The following is a 14252-nucleotide window of genomic DNA, read 5'->3' on the forward strand; positions in this document are numbered from 1 at the left end:
GAAACGCCAGATTGCACAATGGTGGTCTGGTGCACATCTCCTTATGCAACTCATGGCAGGAACTGCACAAGGAAACTGAGATGCCCCTCACACATTTGGTCAGCACCAGCTATGCTCCTTGTCGGTAGTCAGCTACCTCTGAGTGTTCAACATGCTGCGAACACTCAAGGCTTCTCCTCTTGGGCAGTTTCTCATCCTGCAGGATCGGGCACGCTCCTTCCCTCCCTGAGCAGACAGGCATCTAAGGACTTAGACAGACCCTCAGCTTCCTTATAAAGTAGCAGACTTCAGGTGATGTCCCCCACCTGTGGGAGACTGGCTGCCATTCAGAACCCAGCCTTGGGCACCCAGCAATTCTTCCAGTACACTGCGGAGCACTCCCTTCCTTGGTCAAGAAGAGAGGTGACATGGATCCACTGTCAGAGGCTTCAGGACCGGTTTGGGATGGTTCTATTTCACATTAAATTTTCTGGTTGTTCCTCAGACCCAGCCTTTGTGTAAGGTAAAAAGGTAAAGGCTCTCTTAGAGAGTAGCAAGTGTTCCAGGTTCAAGCAGAAGTAGCCTAAACAAGGGACAGATCTCGGCATCTGTCATCAAGCTTCCCGAACCAGTAATCAGACAAAGAAAAGAAAAGGACAGGCTCACCTTCATGAACTGGAACTGCAGTCCTACCCACTCACCCTTAGCATCTACCAAATGGCAGTGCTCAGGAAGAACTAATCAGCAGCCCCTTGTTACCAGGGCACTCACTGAGTTTTGTAAAGGCAACCCAGTCTCCATCCTCCCTCACTTCTCTGTCTGGACCTCCACCCACCAGCTACAGGAATATAATGAACCCACTTCCACTGTCGGGGACGCAGTATCCATTCTTTATCAAGGTCCATCTGAACTAACATTCCTTGATCAACTGGGGAAAATAATTGATCCCGATTGAAACAGGATAAGAAGTTTACAACACATTGAATGTATGAAAGATGAGATAAGTTACTATCATACTAGTACATATGATTCACCCTCAAACATACTAGGAAAAATTCAAATACATGTTGGATATGATACGATATATGATATGATGTGATGTGATGTGATATGACATACCATGATGTGACATGACCACAATGTCGAGGAATATGTGGACTGGTATGATTTCAGAAAATAATAATATATGAGATGCCATACAAACAATATGTGTTGTGCTGCGCCTTGCAGGTTCTAGAGCAGAGTGCTAGGGTTTTATTTTAGTTATATGTTCTTCAATGTTTGTCTGGATGCAGAAAATATGGACCAGAGCACAGGGTGCAAGATAGAGAGTTCGAGAAATTAGCATGAGTGAAGAGCTTAATGAAAGACTAAGGGACAGATTTAGATCTTGTATGCCAAAATATAAATCCCATTCAATCCTATGAGATTTATATTTTGGCGAACAGAATATCCGTCACCGTTGTGACAGAGTAACCCATCTGCCAAGATCTAAATCAGGTCCTAAGTAGCAAGATCATGCTTTTTGTAAGACACATATACAATCTAACCTCACCTCATAATTCGGTGGAACCCGTGCTCCAAACCCATATGCTGGAAACCGTTTGTCACTGAAAGAAAACACAACATAAAAAAGTTACAAACAGAGGGATGTACTATGGGAAAATTAGAAAGCCAATAGCAATATCAACAATCATAGAAAGGCTACTTAATTGCAATAGTTTGATAATTTGAGCATGGGTTTCGCTCTCAGGTCCACAATGTTGCACATTCCACACTCGGAAGACACTTCAAAGTTTCCCAATTCCATCAGAACTCTATTCTGCCGTGAGTCTTGAATTCTGCTGACGTTAAAGACCAGGGACATGTTGTTCTTGTCGCTAAGCATCTGTTCAAGTTTTAGCTGCGTGTGATACCCTCAGTGGAGAACACCCGCTGGCAAAGATCTGCAGGGTCCCAACACTAAACAAGGGTCCCTTTCAAAATAGCATGCAACATATATGTAAAAACTGGAGCCCAAGCCCACGTTTGCCTGGTCAACTAAAATTTGATCCAATTATGGGCCTTCAAGTGACACAAACACAGGCCCCCCCGATTGCAGGCTCCAGAATCTGGAACGTGCCCCAGGACACCACCGACACTCCAGGGGTCTGTGGAAATCTAGGCTACTCAGGATGGCACTGAAAGAGAAAGTAACCTGGACAAGGCCGGGAATGACCTAGAATGAGGACGCCTTCAACGCCGCTGGATCCTAGCTAGCAACGGACCTCCTTCTCTTTTTCTAGAGCTCTGCTGTAATCTACAGCCCAGTAACATGGGCAGCCGTGCATTTCCGACGTCTTAATGTTTGGATTTGAACAGGCATCATTCAAAGGTGACTTTCATGAAGCGTTTCACTCCGCAAATACATTTCTCCCTGTTTGGATGCGGTGAGGTGTTGGTGTCAAAATCGAGGAATCTGTGAGGTGTTCCAAAGTGCTGAGAGGATGGAGATCTGTTGCCCTCCACATCTTACTCCACAGGGAGAGGTGAATCTCTCTGTGTGTGGGGTGTTGGGGAAGTTGAGCTCCATTCAAGGGGAGGTCCGCTCCCTTAGTCTCTATCCCTTGAGTGTAGCGGGTGTTCTGCTTTTCTTGAGGGGGCAGATCGAGGGGTAAGTCCTAGTCTGGCCCTTGAGGTGGGGTTGGGGGAGCAGGGTCTGTGAGGGGGTGGTAAGGACTATCTCTCCAATTTTCAATTCCCCCGCACTAGTGCCCTTTATTAGTCACAAAATCACTAAGAAGAAGCCAAACAAGTGTTCTGTATCCTCTGACTGCAAAAATCTCCTAACCATTGAGCATCTTTATGTGGAAGTCATATAAGGACTTGATGAAAATAAAAGCCTGGCAATGAAAGGGATAAGGAAGATTTCTAAGATGAACAAATGTATGCTTAGAAAGTATGTGTTGCTTCTGCCCAGGCTACTTGGTAAACATCCTGCATTATCCTCGGTTCAGATGACACAATCCTGCAGAACATCAGAATTAAGTTGGCTTATAAATTTGTTTTATGTTCACAAAAAGCTACCCAAAATATGCATTTCCTCTTTGCTATAATTCATGAATCTACTTAATCACTGTTAGTAATCTCTGTTAGGCACTCCCTACCTGTCATAGTCCTGACAGATCTCACCCACAGCAGAGAGTGCCTTCAAATATTCATTGGGCTCTGATGGGTTGATAAAGTGAAGAGACTGGTTGATCTTGGGGTCCCCATTGGAAGCAGTGAAATCAATGGCAACCTGAAAAAAACAGAAAAAAGTGTGAGTGATATGAAGCCTACAGCTCACACCCACACTAACCATCGCAGAGGCTTGTAGGAACAGCAAGTGTTGTGTGAGGCCTCTGCTGCTGGACAATTTCTGAAGAACCAGAAAACACTAGATAGGAATTCAGGGTTTGAATCAGACCTGAACAGCTCTACACAAGAGCAAGAACTTACTGTTGTGTAGTTCCTATATATCCAATACAGGATCTGCGTGTTTGGATAACATAAACTGTGGGTTTGGTAGTAGACTGGTTCCAGGCACCCCAAACGGATATGTTAACCTGTTTGCATTAGCTAGCTCACAGTGCCACTAAAATCTCATCTTATCGGGGAGAGAATAGTTTCTGGCAACCTCAGAACATGACACCCTGATCCCCCAGGATCGTGGAAGCAATATACTACTTTTCGCTCAGTCACTCGTGCTCACTTAGTTTGTCTCAGAGATACACAGAATAAACAGTCTGGGCATTTCAATAAGGATTTATTGAACAGTTGTTATGCTAGTGTAGACTAGATTTACTGTAATAACCATTAGACAGTAGCAGAGATATATGATTAGCAGTACTATGAAAGTAAAGGGACGGTACAGTTCTACCATTTTGCAGTAATCATGAATATATACAAGTACATAAAACACATGATAAGAAATTGCATACTCCTATGATGTCTCCCTAACTAGATGTACTTAGCATCGGTGTGAGTGTTATGCAATATGCCAAAATTCCCTCTAAGATCTAGTCGACCCCATTACCTGAGTAAGGAGAAAATATGGGAGCCTGTCCTGGTCTCGAGTTGGACACCCCGCGAGGGATGTTAGACCACTGCTAGCTGTAGCGTCTGCATGCAGGAACCTCAGCGTCTCTGGTCAGTGTGTCAGCTGGGAAGTCACTGTCTCCTCTGTCTGTCTAAGTAAGACATGATGTATATATACCTACAGGTCTCCCCAGGGGTCCTACTTGGCTGTCAGGTGCTGATAACACGAAGGGTTCATCGTTCGGCTTTTGTTATTCTCGTCCTACCTGGCTGTGTTACTGTGTCAGCCTAAAGGAGGACGTCAGGCTTGAACGTTAACATAGATATTATACAGGAAATGTTCATCCTGCTGTGCTTCCAAGAAGCCTCTTGCATAATGTATGAGTATCGAACCAGGGAAAAACCTGCGTTTTGAATGCAGTGCTGTATCCAGGTAAAAGGTCAGTCCCTATGAACCGTTATGTATGAAATGTAGGGAAGGATATAGGTGAAAGGTTGCAGTGCTACCTGCACCTTTATAGGGTACCTATATGGAATATAACATTACCATCACTACATAATAACTGAGGAAGAAGGGGGAGCCAGAAATGAGCTAGTGTTCAAAATTTACTCTGAAGAACCAGTTGAGATCAGAAGAAACAACAATTGAAATGTGAACATGTCTGCAAAACTTCTAGAAATAAGAACAGTTGGGGTAACAGGATACGCTAGTTAAAACATACGAAACACATAGGATAATAGCACGATCCATGGCAGGTCTCATGCTTTAGCTATTAACATCGAACCAGAAGAAACAAGTCGAAGGGTACAACAGAACCGGCAATGTCTCTGAAAGACTCAATTGTTCACACTTAAGCAGAAAAGCCACACTCACCAGAGCAGTCGTAACACAGAACTTCAAGCATAAATCATCCACACATAATCAGCAGATGTCAGTTAATGGGAAGATCGGAAGGGATTCAAGCCCCATATTGTCCGGAGAAAATCAGAAACGGCAGGTCAAAGCAAGAATTAAGCATGAGAGTAATCGTCAGTTTAATACACTAACATAGAGAGCTCATATTACTAGCACAAGAAAGTAAAACACCTAGGATGGATTTCACGCATAAATACCCAGAAGAGTCATCAGAGGCTGGCTGAATGGAAGAGTGGGCTAGGGAGTGTCAACAAGCTCGGGCATCCACACTGGACCAGCAGAGATAACCCGGTTGGACAACTGTACCTCTGACTAGTCTCAGGCCGAAAACATCAGCACAGACCCAGCAGAGACAAGTCTTGGGGAAGTGTAGGTCCTTGGAGAAATCTCAGATCTACACAATCTGTATTCAGACACATACACAAGCACATGGGAACAGTAGGACTCCGTATGGGTTTGCCTAAACCAGAGTTCTCCAAAGTCGATCATGGAGGACTGGATGCATGCCAGATGTTTAAGATATTTACCTAAATGGGGATATGCTAAAAAGCTGGTATAGATCTGGCTGCTCAGGGCCAACTTTGGAGAACGCTGGGCCCTAAACCAACCACACAAAGCCATTGGAGGCAGCAGCAATAGTGGAAGAATGTTGGTACCTGTAGTGCCTATTTGAAACTGATGGTTCATGTGGGGCCCACTGGCACTCTTATTAGGGAACCAGCACATATTTTTTCTCAACAAAGTTTGATCCAGTGCAAGAGAGAGAAAAACACAACAGGGGTTGCAGGAAACGGAAGAGAAAGGTGGAAAAACTCAAACAAAGGGAGAAAGTAGCAATGAAAAAGAACCTGCAAGAATGATATAAATAGGCAGGGACTGCCTAGTGGTGGGTTAAAGAGGCATGAAGTGAAATTAAGACTGCTCAGCCTTAGTATTCAGCACCGTGTCCTTCAACTGAGCTGGCCTTGGGCTTCTGAACAAAACTTTGGGTGCCAGCACTTATTCTTTCACAAATGAAAGTGGCTGAAATGGATCACAGTTTCAAGCCATACACGTAGACTCAGCAAACACAAGACTAGAGGGACAGAAGGACCTGGGTGGCACTTTGAATCTCTGCCACAGTTCTACCATGAGGAGAAAGTAAACACTGAACTAGAAGGATACTTAAGCTGGGAGTAACATGGTGCCTACACTCCCTGAAAAAGCAAAAACAGACTTTCGTGTACAGGAAGAAGTGGGAGAACAATGAATAGAAACAAATGTGAAGGGGGACATAGCTTGAGTGAGACTTAATAGGCCCTTTTCAGAAAAAACTGCATTTTGAATGAAAAAAGTTCAACACTTGCTCTTATGCAACTCAATTGTAGGCCATATATTTTAAACCGTAGCCGAAATGTGTCTTTTTTACCCATAATATTTATATGGTATCCATTACTTTCTCCATTTTGCCTTACTCACTCTTTCCTGTGTCGCTAACATAAATATACATCTCCTGTCTTTGTCTCGTTCCTCAGCCTCCCTTTAAACTCTCCAGTTCTTTCACACCGTTTCTGTCAGCTCTTTCTCAGCCAACTATTTCCTGCTCATTTCTCTGCAATCTTTTTTCCCTCTAACTCCTCTCTCCCTACTGCCTTTGATTCCTTTTTCATGCTTAGTTTTCCCAATTCTTCCACATCTCTTGTCCATACCTCCATAATAGGCCCCCTAAAAAAAAGATATATATGTGTGTATGTATATATATATATATATATATATATATATATATATATATATATATATATATATATATATGCATTTCATTCCCTTGCCTTCTCTTTCAAACCTCTCTTCACACCTCCTCTTCCTGCACATATCATTCCTCTGCCTCATTCAGTCACTCATCCTTCATCCCAGCTGGTCTTCTATCCCCCCGACCTCTGCATTATTATTGATAACAATGTCTATTACTCTAATCAGTGTGTTGCTCGAGCTCTCAATGATACATTACCTCTCGTTTCTTCACCCGTCGGCTGCCTGGTATAATACGATAAGAGATGCCCACAGAAACTGTAAAACAACTCAAACGCAATCGGAGCTCGGGCTCTCTCCTCTCCTCTCTGGAGAGTGTTCACATAAAATAATAGTGCTTTCTATTAAAGATGAATTCAATGCATAAAACGCTCAAGGCGAATAAAAGCAGCAGGGAATTTTAAACATTTTGCATTCGCTTTCTTCAGGCTCCAGCACGGCTTCTGAGCTCGAAGCATCCCACACCCTTTGTGATAACCTTTACAGCTTTTCTGCAGAGAATATCAAGCAGATTGGCAAATCTTTCTCTGCCAGCTCCTCCGATCCCAGGGTAGGCTCTTGTTTTTCCACAGATTTCACATCTCGGTGTTTTCAGCCACTCCTTGACCTTACTAACGCTCCATCATGCTTGGGCAGCCAGTCACAACCTCATGCAGTTTAACCTTACCTATTCCCCATCTGTATTAACCTGAAGGCGGCAGTGTCCTACACTTCGTCACCAATCCTCCCCCCCTTTGCTCACCAAAGTTGTATTCACACAGTGCAGCACGTTCACTTCTACTGCCTCGGCTCCTTCCTCCTGGTAGAATGTGCTAATGATCCCTCTTTAAAACAAGCATTGGAAATGCAATAGGTCTCGCAGCATTAGAATTAGTGCTTTTAGAATTGTTTATGGGTTTTTTTTGTAAATCTTTAGCATTTTTGTTTCCTGTAGCCAATGCTAAAGAATTACAAATAAAAAAAGCCATAAACAATTCTAAAAGCTCTAACTCAAATGCTCCGAGACCTATTGCACTGTGTGAGGGTGAGGGGTTGAGGGTGAGTGAGGGTGAGGGTGGGTGAGGGTGAGTGAGGGTGAGTGAGGGTGAGTGAGGGGTTGAGGGTGAGTGAGGGTGAGTGAGGGTGGGTGAGGGTGAGGGTGAGTGAGGGTGAGTGTGAGTTAGGGTGAGGGGTTGAGGGTGGGTGAGGGTGAGGGGTTGAGGGTGAGTGAGGATGAGTGAGGGTGAGTGAGGGGTTGAGGGTGAGTGAGGGTGAGTGAGGGTGAGTGAGGGTGAGTGAGGGTGAGTGAGGGTGAGTGAGGGTGAGTGAGGGTGAGGGGGTGAGGGTGAGGGGTTGAGGGTGAGTGAGGGTGAGGGGTTGAGGGTGAGTGAGAGTGAGGGTGAGTGAGGGTGAGGGTGAGTGAGGGTGAGGGTGAGTGAGGGTGAGTGAGGGTAAGGGTTTGAGGTTGAGGGTGAGGTGTTGAGGGTGAGTGAGGGTGAGGGCGAGTGAAGTGACGCATGGCTTCTCCTGGTGATTAAGTATGCAGCAAAGCAGAGTGAATCTGATTCTAACAAATGGTAAGCAATGGGCAGGTTGCAAGCCCTTTACTGTATACAACAGAGTATCGCTAGCAAGAGTGTATATTCATGAGCTGTTGCAGGTTGACCCTAAAAAGTAGCACCTGAGAACACAGCAGTGGAAGGACACAAGGAAGGGGTCCTTTCTCCAGGGGAGGGGCAAATGGTAAAACTTGAACTTGTTTTGAGCAACACCCTTAATTACACCTGCAATGCCTCTTAGAAAGGATGTATGTTCTTTTTTGGCCACATCACGTTTTGTTTTATCCCAACTTAAAGCAGTGTATTGTACAAAACCATTGTTAGCCGAGTAAAAGGTTTTCTTAATGAAACACGTCTTTTAATACGTTAAGGTAACAGGCACTTCAAGTCATGTGCAATGAACGCCACAGGGTGGTTCTAGGAGATAACACTTGTAACTATCACCAAAAGAGTTGCACTGATATACTAGGACGCAGCATGTTCTATGGAAAAGAAAAGCCAATACATTTTCTACTGTGAACGGAGCAACGTGCTTCTAAAAATATGGTTTTTCCGTTCTTCCCACAAGAAATAAGACATCGATGAACACATGTTTGCAGACAAGAAACGGTGGGCACTTATTTTTTACACATTTACTCTCACACAGTGAGAAGCCCCGCTTCGGAGCATCAACTAGCTGGAAGCCTGTGGGTTATGATTAGAGTATTTGCCGTATAAACCATACCAGAACAAGGGCCAGAGAAGCACAGTGCTATGAAGGAGCACCTTAGCAGGGACCAAAAGCGCTAGTTTAGATGGCAATAAGAAAATAAGCTGCAGGAGATGTGTCACTACTCACTGCAAGGCGCGTGAGGCAGGCGGACCCCACTGGGTCTCGCAAGACTTAGGTGGGGCTGCAAGGCCATAGCTCTAGTTACTGTTCCCAGCACGACTGCTCTGGGAGGACTGGGAGCTAGACAAAGAAGACAGACTACCCATTGCTCCTTGGTCGCCGTTTCTGTGCATATAAGGACCATACCTTTGCTTGCGTGCAACCGTTTTTGGGCCCCCTTCAGATCGCCCTTCCAAAATGCTAAATATTTCCACCGAATTAGTGTGCCACTCTCCAAAGTAGATACTCAAAAGCGAAGAGTCGCCCTCATATAAAAGCACTCATGGACTGCCATGATCGCCATCTTAGGTGAGAGCGGCTGCAGAACCGGAAACAGTAGTCCAATGAATGTCTTTGCCCAGATTGAGTAAATTAATGTCCCCCATTAGACCTGGCTACCGCATAAGGTGCGCATGTGCTGCCGTAAACTTTACATGCTAAACGAATGTTGCTCTCCAGTGGCATTTCAGTGTATAGCACCAGCGCATGCTTGCTATTTAGCGAAAACACACAAAAGGTATGGCTCGGGCGTATGCTGAGAGGCGAATGCGCCTCTAATAAACAAACTGCGTCTAAATACATTTTGAGGAAAGAAATTAAGGGAATTGAAAATTAGAAAAAAAACAAGACGGACGGAGGAGAGGGGAGGGGGGAGGAGAAATGCGACACGGTGGGAAGGGGAGGGGGGGAGGCTATGGCTGGAAAACGAGAGCGGAAAGGCGGGCGGGGAGCGCGAATTGTCGAAGGAAAGTCAAAGAGAGTGGGTGAAAAGGACGGGGGTGCGAAGGGCGGCTGCGCGGAGGAAGGAGGGAAGCAGAGACGGGGAGAAAGAGAGAAGAAAGCTGAACAGGGAGGGTTTAGAAAACTAGACTTTAAACGGCGAGCGGGCGGGCAGAGAGAGTGAGGGGGCGGAGCGGGGGTGTGGGAGGAGTGCGGCTGGCTGCCTGATAGAGTGGAGAGCGGGCGGGCAGAGAGAGTGAGGGGGCGGAGCGGGGGTGTGGGAGGAGTGCGGGAACAGACGGGAGGGGAGGAGAGTAGGAGGAGGAGTAGGGGAGGCACGGCCTAGCGGCCGTGCAATCAAGAAGTGAGGGGGCGGGAGAGTAGGCAAGGCAGGCGGCTGGGGCCATGTGCACGCGCTTTTAAGCTCAATGCGCATGCGCATTGAGCTTAAAAGTCACGGGCACTGCAAGGAATCGCCACAATTCCTTGCAAGTTAGATAAAGAGTCGATGAGCCCCCATAGTCTCGCTTGCTCGATGCGCATGCGCATCGACAGGCGAGACCTAAAAAATCCCGCTGCAAATCCTGCTTCACTAAGCAAATTTTGACCCATACCCTTGCTTCCTTTTCACATCAAGCTGCTTGAGAACACAATCAACAAGCAACTTTCATACTTTCTTGAATCAAACAACCGCCTGGATACTGCACACTCTGGGCTTCGTCCTTCCCATAGTACAGAAACTGCCTTGGTCTCTGTCCTGGACATCGTCTGGCACAAGCGGGGTCCAGGGTCAAGCTCTAGGAAGGCTCACATCAGGTCTTTCTGATGGCACTCAAGAAGTCATCTTCTGATCTTTCCATTTAGAATGTACATGTCTTTCTCATGGGGTTCCGCAGGGCTCCTCCTTTAGCCCCACCCTTCTCAATCTTTATGTCTCTTGATAAAAATCTTGAGACCCCCCGCCAATGTTTTCAAAATTGTATGATTGGTGTAGTCAAGTGGATAAATAACAATTCACTTAAACTGAATGCTGAAAAGACTGAGATCTTGATCTTCTCAGGTACCATTCCTTTTGCAACTGTATCCTCCTCAGCTTGGTTCCGCCCGGGTACCTAAAGTAAGTATTCTTGTATTTATTTTTAATCAGAACCCAGCTCTCTGCACTGATGTTAATAATCTGTAATTTTTTCTACTTTTTTTGTCTTAAAATTCGTTCCTATCGGCGTTTGGATACATACACTGTATGGTTGTATAAGTCACTAATCTAAGTTGCCGGGACTATTGCAACTCCCTGGTTCTCGATGCTCCAAAATTCATCATTACCCACCTACAACGCATTCAAAATGTAGCTTCTTGGCTGGTTCTCAGTGTTCTCCCACAATCTTCATCTCCAATGGCTTTAAAATCCCTTCATTCACTCTCATTTGCTGAGAGGGTCATTTTAAAATCAAAGTGCATTGTCTTCCAAGCATTTCATCACTCTGGTCCTACATATTTGGAACATAAAATGTGTCACTACCTTCCCTCTCGAATACTCCGATTTTCTTATCCACTTCTTGTTCCTCCAAAGTACAAAATAAGTCAAACAGGAGGCAAGGTCTTTTCTAGAACAATAGCAAAACCGGAACTTACTTTCTGGAATTTACTTTGTGTGTGTTTTGAACCAACTGCTACAGCTTTGCAAAGCCCTAAAAATCTAGCTTTACGCTAAACCCATTAATCCAGGATTTTTATTTCTCCCGTACTTAGTATTCTTAGCACAAGGACGCCTTAAGACATTTGTGCACTGTGCAAAACCCTCGAAACATTTACACAAAAAAGTCACATACCTCATGTGCTTCCAAACTTCATCCCCCTGCCTCCTCTTTCAGTTTTATCCTACGTGTTCTTCCACACCTCATCTTTATTTCACATTTTCAGTCCTCTTTTCATACGTCATGTTCTTCTACGCCTCATCTCTATTTCACATTTTTCAGTCCTCTTTTCATACGTTTTGTTCTTCCACACCTCAAATCTTTCTGATATTTCAATACCCCCTTCATGCCGTCTCCTCTTTAACTTCTCTTCTCTCTGTCTTTTTTTCTGGACCTTTCTTCCCAACCTTTTGATCTGCTTCCTTTCAAGGCCCTCCTTCCATTGTTCCGGTTTTCACATCTCTTTCCTCACCCTCTTCCCTTCCCTCATTTATCAATCCTCTCAGTTCGTACATTAAGCTATGGCTTGTATATTGGTCAGTGATTCCCCTCCTTTTCAGTCCTCTCTTTATTCAACCCTCCATGAACCCAACATCCTCCACCTCACTTCCTCACCGTGAAGAGGATCTGGCAGCCGCCCATAATGTAGTCAAGGAAAGTGTGGACCTTCTCCAACTGCGAAAAAGAATAAACAAAGGTAATTAGTAAGATATACTAAAGAGACAGAAGAGTGTAGGGATGCCTCACTTCATTCATGGATTCTATCCACACTGGCAATCTATTTTCTCAAATAACTCATGATGTATAGAATCCATTGGCATTTATGCTCTACTGCTCGACCCCAACTCGGAACAAGAAATCCATTCACACGTCCAATCTACGTCTCCAGTCATTCCATTACCTATTGAATCAATCCATATGTCTAATTTACTGAGCAACGCATTGGTGAATCATATCATATCATATCATATCAATTAATATATGTCAGTTGAGATGTCCATTCCGCCCATCCATTCAAGCACATACTAATTCACCTAAACAACTAGAAATAATCACTCAACTTTTTGCAGGTAACTGAAAACTATTTCTGTATCACGCTTATCAACGGTAAAATGCTTAGGAGCGAATATGTATTTTGGATTGGGCTACTTGAGATTGCTCTACACGTTTTCACTCACTTACTCAATCAGGCTATTGAAATATCTATTTGCTCTATTTTGGGCCCAGTTATCCTGCATTGTGAGACTTTGTTAGGAATCTGTATCCTGACAGATTTGCAATATAGCTCACTGGCTAATGGATGACTGGTATCGAGGTGGATGATGAATGTTAAGTGGTAGAATGGATTTGTTATGCCGACTAGATGGGTGGATTACAGTCTGAGTAGGTAGATACATTGATTTTCGCATGCTGGATTGATTTATGTTAGGACAGGCACTGGATGGGTGGATCAATTAACGTTTATTGGAGGTTGGACTCTTTTGTGTCAGGAGAGCACATTCATGTTTGGACAGATGGATAGCCTTATTTAAAGATATGTGGTAAATCTATGTAAACCTTGGTGGGTGGGTTTCTGTATTAAGGATGTCTTGGGTGGATGTCTGTATAGGGCACAGATGCCCACGCAGGTGAATATATTAATGTACGGACAGATTTGGTGGGTTCATGTCTAAAGAGGTAAATGAGATTGAGTAGGATATGGGGGCTAGGCACATATATGCAAAGAGGGTGGCATATTCAAGTCTTATCAGGTGGGTCGGTTCATATATGGATAGTTGGACCCTCAAAGGAGTGCAGAAGCTTGCTAAAAAGAAAATAGTTACTATCCCGGAGGAACCTTGCAATCGGCAAAATTCATAGATCTGTTTTCTTCCAGAGTACTATATGCCAGGACAGAAAAGTGACCATTGGTGTTCCATGCATGACCTTCTAGATGGTTGGGCCCTAGATATCAATGCAGAGAATGACATGGCATTTAGAAAAATAATTGAAACATAACTGATTGCTCACTAAGCTGCCTATACACAAATCATCAAAATGAACTTTTATATATGGTTTTAGTGTTGCAGTTATATAAACAGATTCAAATTAAACGGATTCAAATCGAACAGTACTGATTCTCTGCCAAGAACTCAATAAAAATATATTTTTTTAAAAATTGAACAGTACCGGGGATGCCGGTGGATCTTCTGAACTTAGTAGGCTGTAGGACTAGAAGTAAAAGAGTTACTGCAGTGAGTAATTCGTAGTTATTCGTCCGCCGAGACCACAATTATTTCTACCAAACAAGCTGACCAGGCCTCCCTGGTCAAGCTGTCTGAATATGCTGCTCCTCTAAATAACATAAGGTGCAATGCCCAAGATGCCTAGTTACTGACACTCCCTACTGTCTCTACATTTCCTGGAACTTACAACATGGGCTCAGACCAGCAATAAAAATCTGACTATGGATTTCAGCACCCTAGAGTCAACAGCTTCAGATCGGATACCGCAACACACCAAGAAGGCCCAAACCTCAAAAACCCTAAAATGTCTGGCTCCTCCTTGCTGATCTTTCCAGCAGGAACTACCCCAATTCCTATCACTTGCGTTTCATTCCCTTACCTATCCGATGCCACGTCACTAAAGTCAATAAGACAGATCCAAACCGATTGTACCTCAGCATTTCTGAGCCCCGGTTTGGGAGC

At 44.4% G+C, this 14252-nt stretch overlaps 1 protein-coding gene across 2 annotated transcripts in view; it reads right to left on the bottom strand.

Moving 5' to 3' along the window:
* The window catches only part of CPNE6 (copine 6), a 461434-nt gene that overhangs the window by 40019 nt on the left and 407163 nt on the right, over positions 1 to 14252 (bottom strand). For both annotated transcript variants that reach the window (XM_086923675.1, XM_086923676.1), the window contains exons 11-13: positions 12181 to 12240; positions 3126 to 3259; positions 1535 to 1589 (exon numbers count right to left, since the gene is read on the bottom strand). In XM_086923675.1, the coding sequence (XP_086779801.1) occupies positions 1535 to 1589; positions 3126 to 3259; positions 12181 to 12240 (249 nt within the window). The remainder of the gene's footprint in view (positions 1 to 1534; positions 1590 to 3125; positions 3260 to 12180; positions 12241 to 14252) is intronic.

Source organism: Lissotriton vulgaris, chromosome 5, assembly GCF_964263255.1.
Source record: "Lissotriton vulgaris chromosome 5, aLisVul1.2, whole genome shotgun sequence".
Lineage (NCBI taxonomy): Eukaryota > Metazoa > Chordata > Amphibia > Caudata > Salamandridae > Lissotriton > Lissotriton vulgaris.